The following is a 16,474-nucleotide window of genomic DNA, read 5'->3' as shown; positions in this document are numbered from 1 at the left end:
GCAGGTGTGGATCCTGCAGTCCTGGGGCGTTGGCAATCCACTGAGTCCATTAGAGTAGAAAGTGCCCACCCAGAGACACTGCAGTTCCACTGCTTTGCATCTGTCCTGGGGGAAGACCTTCCTATGTGCACAAGTGTGCACATATGTGCAATGTATGTAACATGTAATGTGCAATGTGTTCCTTGCAGGATAATTTTTACAGTGGAAAATTAGAAGCCACCTGGGGTTCACCACTTGGGGAACAGTTAAATAACTCTGGCAAAGCCTTTCCTGTGGAATGTGACGTGTGTAGGGAGTACAGAGAATCGCCAGTTCTGCATTCACACCATCTCTGCATGAATATCCTGACAGAGGGATTTCCAGGGCATCCATGAATGCAAAAGCCAGGTTGAAGAAGTGTTTATATAGCATGATGCCTTTTATGTAAAAAATTAAAAGCACAAAACAGCTTGCCTATTTTCTATAGGCACATGTACATGCAGGCAGAGAAAATGGATGGCAAGATGCTAAGGATAGCATGTGGGGCATTCTGGATACTGGGTCCAGTGGTCTGTAGGGGACATTCCAGGCAGGCCAGTGGGTCAGGCCATGAAGGTCTGCAAATCCCAGGAAAGATTCAAGTCAGATCTGGGATCGGTGGGGAGCCCCAAAAGGTTGACGTGAGGGGGTGACTCATTGGCTTTGGGTAGGTTCACTGAGGAAGCTGAGGATGGGCCTGGGGCCGGGAGACCAGGCTGGCTCAGCGAGTGAGGTGAGATGAGGATATTTAGAAGGAGGGTCTCTGAGGCCTGGTCAGACATGGGTCAGACATGGGATCCTGACAGGGAGAGAGGTGTCCAGGATGATTCCTGGATTCCAGAGCAAAAGATCAGAGAAATGGAAGTTTCTAGATGCTCAGCAGTGAACTTAAGGTCACATAATTAGTAACTGAGCCAGGAGAGGTTCCAGCTCCCTTGATGGTGCATCGAAACTGTAGAAAAGGAGGAGACACAGATGGGGCAGAACCAGGCAGAGATTTTTTTCTTGAGAGGTAACAAAGAGAGAAAAGAGAGCTAAGGAGAAAAGAAAAACCTGAACACAAAGGAGGCTGGATTCCATCACCTTCACTGACACCGGCATTCATTTATTCACTCAGTAAATGGTTATCGACTGCCTATTCTATGCCGACTGCCTCTACATACAGCCAAGCACAAAAGTTGACCTATCCACTGTGTGCGGCACATTGCTGTTTTCACAATGCATTCGCCAGGTATCAACACCTATCAACAGGCATCGATGAAGACAGGGCACAGGTGAGCTCTCCCAAGGCTCGACAACACCCAGCACAGACGAAGAGCTACCCATGTGCCAGGCACCGTTCTAGGCACTTCACGTATATTAACGTAGTTGACTTTCACAATAACTACAAAATTAACTCTTTTTCAAGTGGAGGATGCTGAGGCACAGAGATGTTGAGTAACTTGCCCAAGATCACACACAGCTAGGAAGTGTCAGAGCCAGGATCTGAACTCAGCCCCAGCATCTGGGCCCCTGATAATGTCCCCAGTATAGCGTCAGGGACATCACATGAATCACTCGACCTCTTTAGCATTCCATTATTCCAAAATAAAAACAGGAGGCTAGGCCTCCTTCTGGCTACCTTATAAGGGCAGTGAGCAATTATATCTCGTGTGTGTGTGTGTGTGTGTGTGTGTGTGTGTGTGTGTGTGTAATTAATTCTCCCTGACACAAAGTGCTCTAACATCGTGTCCTGTTTTTCAGCCCACAGGTCTAATTGGCAATTGCATTACTATTATTCCTGCTCCAGAAGTGGTAAACTCAAGTTGAAGGTGAACAGTTTGTGTCTGGATGATGAAGCAGATGAGTGGGAGTGCTGGGGCCTGGCTCCCTGGGACCTGGCAGCCCGGCTGGGCCTCCTTCCACGCTCCCTGACTAACACACACGGCCACCAACCGGCTGCAGACCCACTTAGATGACACCCTCTTTTCTTGTCCCAGGCCTGATATCCTCCCCACCAATAGCAAGTGGTTACATGCTAAGTGTCGTCCCTGGCTGAGGGCCAGGCCCTTGATAAGTACCCATTGGTGGATGCGCGAACTCCCCCCACACACCGCCGTGGGCAAGGCCACAGATTGGGCTGGGAGCCAGTCCCCTTTATCTGACCTCCCTGTGGCCATGGTCTGGCCTGTGGACATGTCTGGCAGTCAGGTGATTGGAGAGGAGAAGTGAGAATGCAGAGAGGGCAGGGAGAGGGAAGCAGGGCTGGCAGGAAGGGAGTTTGACAAAGCCCACCCTAGTGGCCCCTGTGGACAGACTTCTTCCTTTTCATAAAGTCATAGTCTATCAGAGCTGGAAGGGCCTTAGACACCATTCGGTCACTTTCCAAGCCCTTTTATAGCCATAGAACTCTTTGCTTAGCAGAGGGCCTGCTCGGCACCCCGATCCATAGGCTGGGTCGGAGTGGAGCCGCCTAGACGGGAGTGGGTGCCCGTCTAACCCCGTCCCACCACCCCCACGGGTCCCAAGGGCCATCGTGCCACCCAGGACTCTGCACGACACAATTCAGCCAGTCCATATCTGACCCCTCGCTGTACAGACGAGGAAGCTGAGGCCAGAGAAGTGGAATCAGGTGAGGAGTTGATGCAGAAGCAGGTTCGAGCCTCCGTGGGCATAGCCCTCCCCACGCTGCGGCGCTCACCCCCACATTTGTGGGCCCCACCAGGAACTGGGTTTTCTGAAGATGGCCCAGTCCCCTGCGGCCCAGCCTGCAGCTCAAGCAGGCTTCCTGCTCACCATGGCCTGCTCCACCACCCCCAACCCCACCCAGGCAGGACCCAGGGCTGCATCGGCTGGGAGCCGGGGACAAGTGTGCTTGCAGGGAAGGGCAAAGGCAAAAGCCCAAGTGAGGACACCCAACATTCCACAGAGGTCTTGGACGTCCCTGGGGACCACGAAGAGCTGGCGCCCAGATCCCTGGACCTGGGGAGGAAAAGAGGGTAAACTCTGAGTGTCCCGCATACCGTTCCTCTCTCGAACTTGTTGGTGCGGTTCTCCGACTTGCCGAGGTAGCGCTCTCCGGTGTCCCCCAGGTCGCCGTAGATGGTGATGTACACCTTGGCGTCTGTCCCCGCCCCTGGAACATTCCCCGTGAAGATCTGAACGGAGTACAGCACAACTGGGCAGGCAGGTGGACAGATGGACAGACAAAGGGAAGAAAAGGGTGAGGGCTCTTCAGGATTTGGGGAACCGGATTTGTAGGAGGCATCAAGGTTCCATCCCAGCCCTCTAGCAGTTAGTGCCGTCCTGTCATTTGCTCGGTTATGTACATTTGGTTTCAAATCCACACAGATTCTCCAGTGGGAAGTTTGATCATCTGATGTGGACTCAGGTGGGCTCGAAGAGACCCAACGGGTGGGATGGAAACTTTCCAAACCATCTGCCCAGACAGCCTATAGTGTCTGGGGAGAAAGAACTGGAAACTACCTATAATGCATCCTCATCCGGGTCACCAAATCTACCTGCTATGACACACTGACAATAATAGGCCTTCCCTTTTGAGGGTGACTGGTATCAACAACGCCAGGTCTGTGTAACCAGCTTATGGGAAAAATAACATATTTTTGATAGAATAGTTTCCTTCAGTGTCCATTTCCTTATTTTCACTTATTCTCCAGCTCACTGCAGCCCAGCCCAACCCAGCCATCCAGACCGACAATGACCAAAGCCACTGTGACTGCCACCCTCCCCTTGCCCTCCCATGCCCATGGGAAGTGCTCAATAAATCCTGGTGTAACAATTATTAAAAATTATTAAGGAAAATAAAAACTATTAGTGTCTCGATTTTGTTTTGCTGTTGTGGACTTATCAAGGAAGGATAAAAGATCTTTTTCAATCTCCATCACTGCAGGGAGAGGCAAGTCTTGCCTTTATTTGATTTTATTTTTTTCAGAGATGGGGGCTCGCTCTGTCCCCAGGCTGGAATGCAGTGTCGTGATCATCACCGGTGACCTTCCTACCCCCCGCTTCCTCCCCGCTGCTTTCTCAGATCCTTTGGGAATTACAAAAACTGATTCAGCTTCTGGGTGCTGAGCAATGCGGTTGTGCAGTCAGAGGCAGCTATTTCTGGATCCTCCTCCCTCCCCGGCCCACCCAGGCCACACGGCTCATCGCGGAGAGACGTCTCCCTAGAAACATCACCCAGCTCCAAGTCAGTGTTGTGGCACGGAACAGCCCGAGTGCCCCGCCGGGACAGCTTTCCAGGCGTCCTCTGGGGTCCATGTAGGGAAGGGGATTGTCCTCTGGATTTCACAGCAAAGGAAATTTGGAGAAAGGGAGAGCAGTAGGGAAAGGTACACAGTTGAGGCAACACTTGCTTTTATTTCTAAATGGGAGGCAACTCAGGTTAAAGGAAGGTTAGAAGAGCTATAGCTATTTTACTTACGGTGATAAAAAAGGAAACCAATGTTTTTGTCTTTTGTCTTTTGACTGTCTTATCAGCGTGGTGGGCAGAAAGACCTGCCCCTCTGCCTCCACATGGGGCCTGAAATTTGGGTTTTACTCCAGTTTTTCCGAGAAGGCGACACAACAGAGTTAAGCTGGATTTCCAAGCTCTTGGAGCTTCTCTGATCACGTAGCCTGCCCCGCTAGAGAGACCCATAGTGTGCTTTTGCATAGCATCAGTGGCAGAAAGTCTCTCTTTTGCAAGTAAATTTGATTCTTGAAATAGCTAAAGATTACTCAGAGCGGAATGGCTGGCGAACAGGGGGATTGACATGGACAATGCCATTGCAGGTCAGAACAGAGGTGTGGCCCTGTCCGTGTGGTCCGGGAAGAAGGCCTGAGTACACACACACATGCAATGCAGAAAGAGAAGGCAGGCAAGGCTGAGGGTTGGGCCCTGAGGACTGCTATCTGGCATGAGAAACAAAACCAGCACCCACTGGACCATCCAGAGAGGTGGGGGGAGACCCAGAATAGGGTGGTGTCACCAAAAGCAAAGGAGGAGGAAGCACAAGAAGGTTGTTGGTCAAGTTGCTGCAAATCCTGCAGAAAGAACTGCATCGACGAAGAATGGACAAAGATAACTGGCCCGTACAGAAAGCAAAACCATGACCTTGGACATTCTGAAGCTGCACCCAGCCACTGAGCACAAATACAGAATGGCTTCAGAGTCCATAATGTTCCTCAATTCATACTAAGTTGGGGCAGCTGGAACTGGCAAGAGCAGAGAGGACCAAGCCATAGAGAAACTGGCAGCCCAATGAATGAACAGTAGGGAGGAAACAAAGACCAGGATAATCCAGGCACCAGATACACCATAGTTAGATGTTATTAACACGATGTCAGACCAGAAAAGGATTCAAGCACAAACTTTGGAGAGAGACAGCTGAGACTTTGAAAGCTAGCTGGGCCATTTATGAGCTGTGTGAACTTGGGCAGGTCGTGCCACCTCAGTAAGCCTCAGTGGGCCTCTCTCCAGAATGGAGATAACAGTGGACCCTCCTCCTGGGTGAAGAGGCTCAGCCTGGCACAGGGCAGGTGCTCTTCAAGGGACGGCCGTGGTCCCAGAACTGCCCATGGCAATGAAGGTGACCACATCACACTTACTGTCCAGAGGCTCCTCCACTTCCTTGTAGACTTGCCTTAAGGACCCATCTTTCATGTATTTCTCAGTGAAGATGTCATAAGGAACCAGTTCTCGAATGGTCTTCTTGTCATCCTCAGAGGTGGCGAGCCATCGATCACAGGGGAAAGTTAAGGTCTCCGCACCCTGGGGTGAGGAGGAAAGAGGAGAAACAGCCCTCAGTGTGGAAACGGCCAGCTTCAGTGACTCATCAGCATGCCAGTACTCATGGAGACCAAGGACAAGGGTCCTAGGGCCCCACAAATAATGCAAAAGCCACAGGGACCCCATGCCACAATTTCTTACTTAAAGACTTGTACAACCATATCAGAGGTTGGCTCTCAAAGGCCAGGATTCCCAGGGTCACTTAGATATCTGGACCCTACCCCAGAGACTCAGGTTCGGCAGGCAAGGGAAGGGGACTCTATATTTTGTAATCATTCTCAAGTCATTCATATCCACAGCTATGACTGGGAGCTATCTCTTCGGTTTAGAACTTTGTGGTTTCAGGGTATTTTCCAGATTGTTCGGGGGGGAGGTTTCTTCTGTGAGTTGACCTTGAGTAGCAGGAAGGGCACTTTGGCCACTTGCCAGTGATATGGCATGGGGGATGGGAAGCAGAGACACGGCTGCCCATATCGTCCTCCTTGACCACTAAACCAGGTTCTAGAAAATTCTGCCTTGGACCAGAGCTAGTCCCTGCACCCTGAGTGAACTAACTGGATGAATTTTTATCATGATCTTCTATCTCAACAAGGCTGAAGTAGCCAGCAGGTTCTTACAGGGACTCTGCCTTGAATCTGTTCTGGAAAGGGGCAAAAGAAATAGCAGAGCAGACCAGTCCAAAACTCACGTCCTTGTCTGGGAGGAGCCTGCGGATGTCCACGTGGGAGCAGTGCCACCCGGGATTCATGCCCGTGTTAGTGTGGCCAATCCGGATTTTTTCAATGATTTCTCCCACGTCTTCCAACTTTGGAAAGGAGAACAGGCAGCAGACGTTAAGAGAAAGGACCAGAGAAGTACACTCTTGGCAATATCCTGCCTCCCGAGGGCATCCACCCTCGAGTCCCTTTGAACTCCAGGGTTACTTTCTCCCAATATGTCCCCACTGCCCAGTCGGGCCAGCCCCCACGATCCTCCACACACACGACACCTGCCTCACTTCTCCTCCCACTTTTAAGTTAGCCTAGACTCCAAAACTCCATTCCATCCACCTGCTCTGGGAGGGTGTCCCAGTCTTCAGTCCAGCTGTCTACCTTCTATCACTTGCTGTTGTAGCAGCCTGTCTCCTACGTGAGAACTGAGCTGGATATCAGAAGATGACTCTGGTCCTGCCATGCTCCTGCCATGGCCCTAAGAGCCCCTTCCTCCCAGCCACTCCCTCACTATGCTCCCACAAATGCCAGTTCTCAGACTTCATTCTCTCACCACAGGCCCTTTGCACACGCCCTGCCTGCCCCTCCCCTTTCCTCTTCTTTACCTAATCCGATGCCTGCTCAGAGGAAGGTCTACTTCCTCTCACTTCCTCAGGAAAATCCCTTTGATGGCTCCAAGAAAATGAAATCTCTTCATGATAGGCTCTCGGACCGTAGCGTAGCTGCCCTCAGAGCACTCCTCATGGTCATAGCGTGCATTTATTTGTGTGGTGTCTGCCATTTCCCCGCCAGTGAACAACACAAGGGCAGGTGCCATCTTACTCCCCACTGTTCACCCCAAAGCCTAGAACAGCGCCCTGACCTAGATGCTCCGTGAGCACTGGTTGAAAGGGTCAAAGAGTGAGGGTTTCCATGTCGGCAAAATGGGTTTGATAGAGTCAGCCAGGCCCTCTCACACCGCCGCAGTATGAGAACCTTAACCTCGTGGCGTGCGTGGTCGGCCCATTGGATGGAGAAGCTGACACACGTGTGCCGTGGCGAGCCCTGGACTGGGGGCGGCAGCCTCTTCTCTCTCCTGCCTGGAGCCTTTGACTATAGGGGAGCGGCCCAGTCAGGACCGACTGATCCTGACCCCCTGGGAGCCCCTCTTAGGAAGCAGTGGGGTGGCCAGACACAGGCAAGGCTGCCCACGCAGCCTGGCACCTGCTTTCCGGCTCTTTCTCCCCCAGGCTGCCCTTGATCATCCCACCGGTCCCTACTCAAGGGCCCCCAAGAGCTCCTTGGGTCTCTCCTGGTTCTCATGTGTCACATTCTTCTCTGAGAATATTCTGCTCTACACATACCTATTGATAACATGCCTCGCCTCATTCCTAAGAGGATCCAGGGCAATATGAGAATACGGGATGGAGGAGAAGGTCAGGGAAGAGGGAAAGAAGGGCAAGGAGACACTATGGCTCCGATGCCCTGGCTCAGGGTTGGTCCACAGAATTCATGCATGAGGTTTGGTATAATAGGTGGGGGTTGGGGCTGTCTGTAGACTGGAGTCTCCTGACAATTTCCCTGTGGAGCTGGCTGCCCAGCCCACTCCATTAAGCCCTCAGGTGCTACGGGGAGGCAGCGTAGCCAGCTCCCATTGAATAGCAAACTCCTGATGAGTGAATGGTGTCTGAAGGATTGATTGAGTCATTCATCAAACACAAAGCCTCCATGAGCACAGGTGGAAGAGGCCTCTGAATGAACTGGAGCAGCTTCCACCTGGTGGCTTCCTCCCTCCCCACATCCCTACCTGCTGTTGGCAGCCAAGGGGAGCCCACCAGCATTGCTTGGGGAACATTGTCCCACCCCCCTCCTGCTACCTGTGTGACCTTAGGCAAGCCACCCGACCCTCCAGGCCTTAACTTCCTCATCTACAAAATAGGGTGGGGAGCGGTGTCTTACTCAGCCAAAGGCAGGGGAATGGATGGGGTAACACCTTGAGGTCACTCCCAGGTCTAAGATCACAGACATGGTTCTTTCTGTCCACTGTTTTCTAGTTCTAAGTGGCCAGTGCAGTGCCCACCGCTGCAAAGCCTGGGAATTAACACGGACGCTACCGCAGCAGCTGCTGCTGTTAGCCTGCAGGACCCCCCAACTCCCCACTGCCCAGCCACCAAGTCCTCATCAGAAACCTGACAGTAATGGCCCTTTGGGGTCTTCTGAGCCCCTGAAGGCTCTGACTCATTGCACAAAGATCATTGAATAGATGATTTCAGGCTGACATCAGTGCCATGGACCTTCTTCCTTCACACCCAGGGCAGCCCAGAAGCTATGGGGAAGGGACATCCTTGGTCCACAGGGGCTCCACCTGAGGACACGGGCTGTCCAGCAGAACCAGGGAGTGAGAGTAGCCTGCCTCTCCCTGCATCCAGGTGCCTCTTTCCGGTCCCAGCTCTTTGAGGGTCGAGATGTGTGGGCCTCCAGCTCCACTAGTGCTTCCGTGACCTTAATCCTCCCATCGCTCAGTTGCGTGTGCCAGGGTAGCTGTCTCAGCACTAACCCCGCAGAGAATGAGGAGGCCGTTAGGGGCCTGCTAGCCATGGATGGGGAGCCTCAGACATGGAGTCAGAAGACGTTAGCCTCCGAAGGGACCCAAGTGTTCTCCCCGGAAGCAAAAGAATTGAGCAGAGAAAACTCTGGAACTAAACCGTCCAGATCCTGGATCTGCTGTTTCGTGATACTTTGAGTGAATGACTTAACTTTCGTGTGCTGTTTCCTCAATGGGGTAATCATACCACGTATGTCTCGGATGTGTTACGAGGATTCAATGAGTTGATAGACATCAGGTCCTTAGACCCGGGCTGGTGCATGAGCAGTGCTCAATAGCTCTTAGCTATTATTGCTCTGGCCACCCCCTCTGTCTCGGGAAGGAGCCACAGAGAGAAGAGTGGCCTGCCCCTGAGTTAGCACCTAAGCCAGCGTCAGACCTTGGGTTATGGCCTCGCACTCCAGCGAGCACTGTCCCTCTGGGGGACAATCTACCACAATATACTTCTTGCCTGAAGATGAATCAGGAAAGAGAAGTGGAGAGAGAGGGACATGGGTGAGCAGAAGGACAGAGGCCAGGAGACAAAGCCTTTTCATTTGTTTCCAAACTTCACACACCCGCAAGACCCAGAAAGATTTGAAAAGAAAAAAATAGCAACAAAATTACCAGCAAATTATAGCAGCTATTCGTGGGGACTTCATTGATAAAGCCCCCGGAAGTCCTGCTGAGGTGTCATCACAGCCTCAGCCACTGACGGCATCTGCTTGGATGACTCACGCACCGTGACATCTTGGCTGGATGAGACGTTTAGTGTTGTGTGGATTAATGAATCACCCTTGAATTGTCCTCTTAAAAGACTCAACAAAGGTGACAGACCTTCCTATAAGCACCGACTGCTCTGGTGAAGGTGGGAAGAGAGCAGGGGTGGTCCCCAGGGACAGAAACTGGCTAAGGAAGAAGGAAGGTGTTCTGGACTTTGTTTCACCCCAGAAAATAAAGGGCACATCTTCAGAGGCCCCCACTGCCCGGGGAGTCCAGGGTCCTGAGGCTCCCACACTTCTCCTTTAAGTCCTGCCTCATTCCTGCCCTCCACCCACGTCACATCACTCTCCTCCTGTGCCCCCGCCATCTGGCTGAACCTCAAACCATATGCTTTTTTCCACCTCTGGGCTGTTGGCCATGCTGTTCCCCTCACTAGGAATGCCTTTTCTTCTTGTCCCTGCTGAGGCTCCCTTTCAGGTCCAGCTCAACTCTACCTCTTCCAGGAACCCTTCTTCCTTCTCTCAACACCTACGGCAAAGCCCAGCCCATTGGCTCATCTGCTGCAGTGGCTAAGAGCACAGATTCCAGAGCCAATCCTCCTGGGTTTACATCCTGATTCCATTATGTCCTAGCTGTGTGGTTTTAGGTAAGCTGCTAAACTCTCTGTGCCCCAGTTTCCCCAGATTTACACAGGAACAATTACAGCACAGAGTGGTTGTGAGGGTTAAGTGAGTTCATATACATAAACTCCTCATGACAGTGCCCCACGGGGTCAGTTAGGATGATGATCACTGTCACTCTCATTTCTTTGTGTGGAGGTCTGGGGTCCCCAGTAGACTGTAAGCCCCTTGTAGGCAGGGTCTGAGCCCTGCCCTCCTCTTGTGTCTCCCACCCAACCCAGCCACAGCTGGGCACACAGAGAGGCACAGTGAGTGTGCACTGAATTGAAGTGTATGAGATTCCAAGGTGCTAAGACCTGCATCCCTTGTAAACACTGAACAATACCGCTCCCATTGCCCAGACCTGAAGGGTAGCCATGGAGCACATGGGTTGTTCCTCTGTATTGCATGTTTGGCTATAGCTTGAGAGCTGAGCAAGAGATCCTAGCCCCACGTGACCACTGGTGGTGAGATTGCCACCCACCCCTGGCCAACAGAACCAAGAGACCTCCAGAACCAGCAAGTCTGGCAGCCACACCCCACCTGTAGGTACGTGTCTGTTGTTGGAAGCACTGGACATGCCCGTTGGCTTTGTGCTTCTAGTTTTCCCAAGCCCTGTCCACTCATCATCACCTTTGATCCCGATACCAGTCCTGGAGGGACAGGGCTAGCTTCACCGTCCTCCTGGTTACTTGGTGGGCTGAGGCCTGGAGAGGCTGGATGAGCTGCCCACCTTCCTGCCTAGTAGCAGCTCCCCAAGATGAAGGGCCTGTGTCCTGCCTTGAACACAGGGCTCCCTCTCCCTCCCCTCTCTCTGACCCGCCCCATCCCTGGGCAGCCCACTGAGCCCAAGTACCTCCACGATGAAGCGGGAGGCAGACTTCCTCTCAAAGAACAGCTTCTGCTCCCTCTTGTTGGTGCACAGGTACTTCTCTTGGGTGCACACAGCATCACAGCCGTAGATCACGATGAAGATGTTGGCATCTGTCCCAGCGGCAAAGACATCACTGGTATAGAGGGTGATCTCATAAGGAACAACTGGGGGTGGTGACCAGAGGGGACGAAAGGACAGAAAATAAGCATGGGTGAGGACAAGTTCTTCCCCAGCACCACCTGCCTGGGTCCTTGCACTGGAGAGCTGCTGCCCAAGGACCTGGACTGTCACGTGGTTGCCTAGCAACCACAGGTGGGGCCCATCCTGCCCGGTGCCCATGAAAAGCCCCGGTCCCCTCAGACCAGGGTCTATGAGCCTCTCACATCCCAGAGCTAGTGCACCAGAGTGATTGAAGCACAGACTCCTGAATTTGACAAGCCTATGCTCAAATCCCAGGGCCATCTCTACCATCTGTGTGACCAGGGCAAGTTACTCACAAGCCTCGGTTTCCACTATCTGTAAAGTGCACTTGACATGGTGTTTCGCTAAAGATGCTCCATAAACAGGAGCTTTAGATTTCAGGGGCAACTCACCAAGTGGATCAGCCAGTGGTGAGAATTTTTTCTCTTCTCCCCCATCTCCTGCTCCGAGCCCCTCACTCCCTAGTCTGCCCTCCCCAACCCACCTGTGCCACACCTGACCCCTCATGCAGGTTCCTTCACTTTACAGAGTCTCTCATAGAGGAAGGGACAGCAAGAGGTGAGGGTTGCTCCAGGGTTTACTCTGCCCTACCAGGGACTCTCTGTCCTTGAATAGAGTTGACCCATCAGCGCTGCTAGCAAGCAGCGTGTGGGGCCAGGGCTTTGCCCACAGACCTCCACAGGGAGTTTGGGAAAAGGACAAGAGACCCAACTCTCCAACATGGACCTGGCACAGAGTCAATACTAGAGGAGGAGGAACTGGGGCCAAGCTGGGGTTGCCAGGGATGGGGACCTGGAGAGGGCCAGCCCTGTCACATGTGGTCCTTACATGGTGTGTACAGCCTCGTCTGAAGCTCTGCGTGGAAGAGGTCCCTAACGATGGTCCCATCGTCTTCATTCTTGGCCAGCCAGCGGCCACAGGGAAATGTCATGCACTTTCCAAGAGATGGGGCATCCACCTCAACCCAGTCTACAAACCAGCCTGGGCCTTTGCCTGGAGAGAGAGGAGACACAGAACCCATCAAGCACCTGTGCAGAGATGGATTGCTGTGGGTGACATCAGGGACTCCCAGCATCCTTCCCTACTCGACGGCTGGTACCTATAGCCCACCATTGGTGTGCCATCCCTTCTGCTTGCAGCATTGCTAAAACGACTCCTGTTACTGCATGCACCCAGCTGAAGCTAAACCACGCTCCAAGCTGCTGTCAGTGAAATTGGCAAGAATGAAGGACCATTGGGAGGAGATGACAGGACGGCAGGGGGGATTTGGGGGGACTGGCGAGTGTGGGTAGGAAAAAGCAAGAATGCTGTCCAGGGTGGAGGGGGCTCCAAACAGGGACCTCAGAGATGCTGAAAAGAGCTTGTATTCACCAAAATTTTATAATTTCACCCAATGGCAGGGATGACACAACTGAATCAAAGACTCTGGGGGTGGGGCTGAGAAATCTGTTTTAATAAACCCCCACCCCCATCCCGGTGGTTCCGATGCACACTCAAGTTAGAGAACAACTGAGCTAGATCAGGGGTTTTCAAATCTGGCTCCACATTAAGATTACCAAAGTTAGGGAATGGGAAATGTTTTAAAAATCACCAGTATCCAGGACAGCCCAGAATCTTTAGGTCTGAGCTGTGGGTTCACCAAGCTAAAGGATTGAAGAGGCTGTGTCATTAGGGAAGGCAGATGGCATTCAGATTTCCAGAGTCTTCCCCAGCTGCCCACAGAAACCTGTCCCCGGAACTTACGGCCTCAGCAGAGAACGATCGGGAAGAAGAGGCAGCCAAACCTGTGTTGTCGTGGCCGATCCGGACTTTCCACAGGTCTCCCAGATCCAGAGTTTCCACCGTGAAGATTTCAATGCTGTCCCTCTCAAACTTATCGCTGTTGGTCTTGGAGGACTTCAGGAGGGTCATTCCTGCCAACCGGATGACCCCAACATGACCGGCTGCACCTGAGACCCTTTAAACCTAGTCTGACCTAAATGTTTTAGTCCCTCCTTAGAGTGACTGTATTTCTGACCTTCTGCCAAATTTAGACTATGCAATTATCATCCACTAGGCACCTTTGCACCTGGTCCAATGCCTTTTTTGGGTGTGTGTCCTTTATTGAGCTTTATGATAACTCTTTGAGGTGTGCATTTGATTTCCAGTTTATGTCTAAAGAAAGTCCTTATCCAAGAACACCCAGGAGAAAGTGGTGGGACCCTAATTCCATGTCTGCTCTTTTTCCCTACCGCTCACAGTTCTTTATGTGGGCAGGGAGCCAGTGACAAAGCCACCTTCGTCATGCTTGCTTGGGAAACAGGGAGTCCTTTCCGGGGATAGGACAGGTGGGGATCTCTGCAGACTCCTTTCCAAATGACAGATGAGGTTGGTTTCAACTGCCTTGCACCAAATCTCACGTATGTAATCCATCCTGGGACTCTGGCTCTGGTGTCAGTCTGAAACTAGAGGTGGTCTCAGAGTCCTGGCCATCTCCTCCTGCCTCAGCACATGCCACATAGCCTTTAAGTCCCAGCTCTGGGCTCACCTCATGCAGGAAGTCTTCTGATATTCATAGACTCATTGCAGAAGGGTATAAATGCACAGAGAGACAGACAGACCTTGGTCCAATGCCTGGCTCTGCTACTTACCATGTGAGTGGCCTTGGGAAAATTACTTAATGTCTCTGAGACTTGGTTTACTCGAATGTCACAAAGGAGAGGGCTTGGTGCCTTTGCTGAAGGGTCGTTGTTAGGATTTAATAGTATGATGACTTTAGAGTGCTCGGGAATGTGTCTAACACATAGAAAGCCCTCCGTGAACAAAAGCAGTTGTTAGGGACCATCGATTCCTTTGATCATGGTTCAGGAACTGTTGCAATCACATGCGTTTGTAAGTTATGACCTAATTCTTTCATTATATGTTATCTGCTTTATCTAACCTATTAAATAATAATAATAATAATTGACATTTATTGAGTTCCACTTTGTCCCAAATATTTCACATATTCAATTCATAAATCCCACACCTATATGTGGTACATACTAGTTTTATCCCCATTTTATAAATGCAAGGAAATAAGGCACAGAAAGTGTAAGTAAGTTGCCCAAGGTCACACCGCTAATAAATGGTGGAATGGAAATTTGAACCAATCAGCCAAAATCCAGAGTCAGTGTTCTTTCCAGCACACTGTTGTATTAGCATATAAGCACCCCATGGTCAGGGAATAGGTCCTTTTAGTTCTTTTTTTTTTTTTGAGACAGAGTCTCACTTTGTTGCCCAGGTTAGAGTGAGTGCCGTGGCGTCAGCCTAGCTCACAGCAACCTCAAACTCCTGGGCTCAAGCGATCCTCCTGCCTCAGCCTCCCGAGTAGCTGGGACTACAGGCATGCACCACATGCCCGGCTAATTTTTTCTATATATTTTTAGTTGGCCAATTAATTTCTGGACACAGAGGCATGCCCAGGGTTTCCTTGGGAACTGCTGTTGAGTCTGCCCATCTCCCCGGGGAGGAATGTGGGTGAACCTCAGCCCTGTGTGGCTTTCTTACCGGTGTCATCTTGCGTGCCAAAGAGTGTGATGAAGACATTGGCATCTGTGCCTGCATTCTTCTTGTCCCCAGTCTTTATGGTCACTGAGAATGTGGTAGATTTATCTGCCAGGAGAAGCAGGTAGAGCAGTGAGCTGTAGACTGCTCCTCCCACGAAGGGAGGAGGGAGGACAGCCGCCTCCTCTAGCAGGGCTTCCTAGATGTGCACCACCAGCTCCATCGCTCCAGTTCTCCCCCCGCCCCTTCCATCCTACACCTGTGAGCCTGTGATTAGTAATAAGTACGCTTCTGTGCTCATGCTGGCCATTTCTATGGATCATTTTACCTGCAGCATGTGTTGTTCTGCAGTCATCATTAGTCTGGATATTTCCAGAGGGCAGAGATGAGGTTTCTCTGCCTTTAGCTCACACAGTAAGTCCTCAATCAATAGAGTTGATAGGATGGTTCAGAAAGACTTGGGGTGACTTCAAGGGACAGAGGCTCACCAGCCAAGAGCCCCAACCTGACTCCTCTAGGCTGGGAAGAGTTTTAGGGATGCAAGCTTCCGGGGAGGAGCTCCAGCATTATAGAACTCTCGAAGGCTACTGTTCATTCTTTCCTTTGTCGAAAATGCATTGAGCGCCTATAATGTGCTAGAAGGGAGGGCACAAGTTGAATCGGACCTGGATTCTATTCCTGACAATAACTCCGTCCTAAGCCATGTGCTTTGTACCCAGCCCTTCGCTAGACATATGGGAATATGCCCTCCTCACCTCCCCATTCTTACCATGGAGGAATGAGAGGGGGGGACAGACAGACAGATAGACTGTCAGAGGAGGAGGTGCCCAGAGCCCACAGGGGAGGGAGGGAAAATGGAGACCTAGGGTGGAAGGAGGCAGAGGGGAAGGATGCTGGAGAGAAGAAATCAGCCCCAGTGTAGGAAACCTTTCTGCTCCAGGGCCAGGTTGTCGAGGGGGTTGTTGTCACCACCACCACCACCCTCCTCATCCTCGCTTGGCAGCACGTAGGACTCGTCCACTGGCAACAGCTCCCGGGACAGCTGGCCGTCATCCTCCTCCACGGCCAGCCAGCGTTGGCATGGAAAGTAGTACCTGCGGGAGGCGCGGTAAGAAAGGTTGGGGATGGTGTCCTGCAGGAGCAGTCACAGGCTGCGAGTGAGAGGCCCTCCACGGGGCCCCACGCTCTCCCCCGTCTGCACTCACGGTGTCATCCTCTTACCCTACCCCGCCTGGGAATCGCCTCATTAGTCACTGGCCTGGGGCAGAGAACAAACAAGAGGACATGTCTCCAGACACTCCATTGAAAATGGCTGTGTGACATGCCTGGAGCATAGCAGACCCTCAGTCAAGGTCATATTAGATGGAAATATCTAGAAGGAGAGGGACTTATGAGGATTGTTCCATCCCTTTCTGGAATTAACCTGTTCAC

General features: G+C 51.9%; 1 protein-coding gene across 1 annotated transcript in view; it reads right to left on the bottom strand.

Annotated features, from left to right (window-relative positions):
- LOXHD1 (lipoxygenase homology PLAT domains 1) overlaps nt 1-16,474 on the bottom strand; it is a 73,576-nt gene that overhangs the window by 45,747 nt on the left and 11,355 nt on the right. Inside the window, exons 2-9 of the mRNA XM_075993764.1 lie at nt 15,971-16,137; nt 15,047-15,151; nt 13,303-13,431; nt 12,347-12,511; nt 11,300-11,481; nt 6,477-6,593; nt 5,608-5,770; nt 3,021-3,175 (exon numbers count right to left, since the gene is read on the bottom strand). Coding sequence (XP_075849879.1) covers nt 3,021-3,175; nt 5,608-5,770; nt 6,477-6,593; nt 11,300-11,481; nt 12,347-12,511; nt 13,303-13,431; nt 15,047-15,151; nt 15,971-16,137 — 1,183 coding nt within the window. The remainder of the gene's footprint in view (nt 1-3,020; nt 3,176-5,607; nt 5,771-6,476; nt 6,594-11,299; nt 11,482-12,346; nt 12,512-13,302; nt 13,432-15,046; nt 15,152-15,970; nt 16,138-16,474) is intronic.

This window comes from Microcebus murinus, chromosome 17 (assembly GCF_040939455.1).
Source record: "Microcebus murinus isolate Inina chromosome 17, M.murinus_Inina_mat1.0, whole genome shotgun sequence".
Lineage (NCBI taxonomy): Eukaryota > Metazoa > Chordata > Mammalia > Primates > Cheirogaleidae > Microcebus > Microcebus murinus.
Note: the sequence above shows the minus strand (reverse complement) of the source record. Positions and strands in the feature narration are given on the sequence as shown.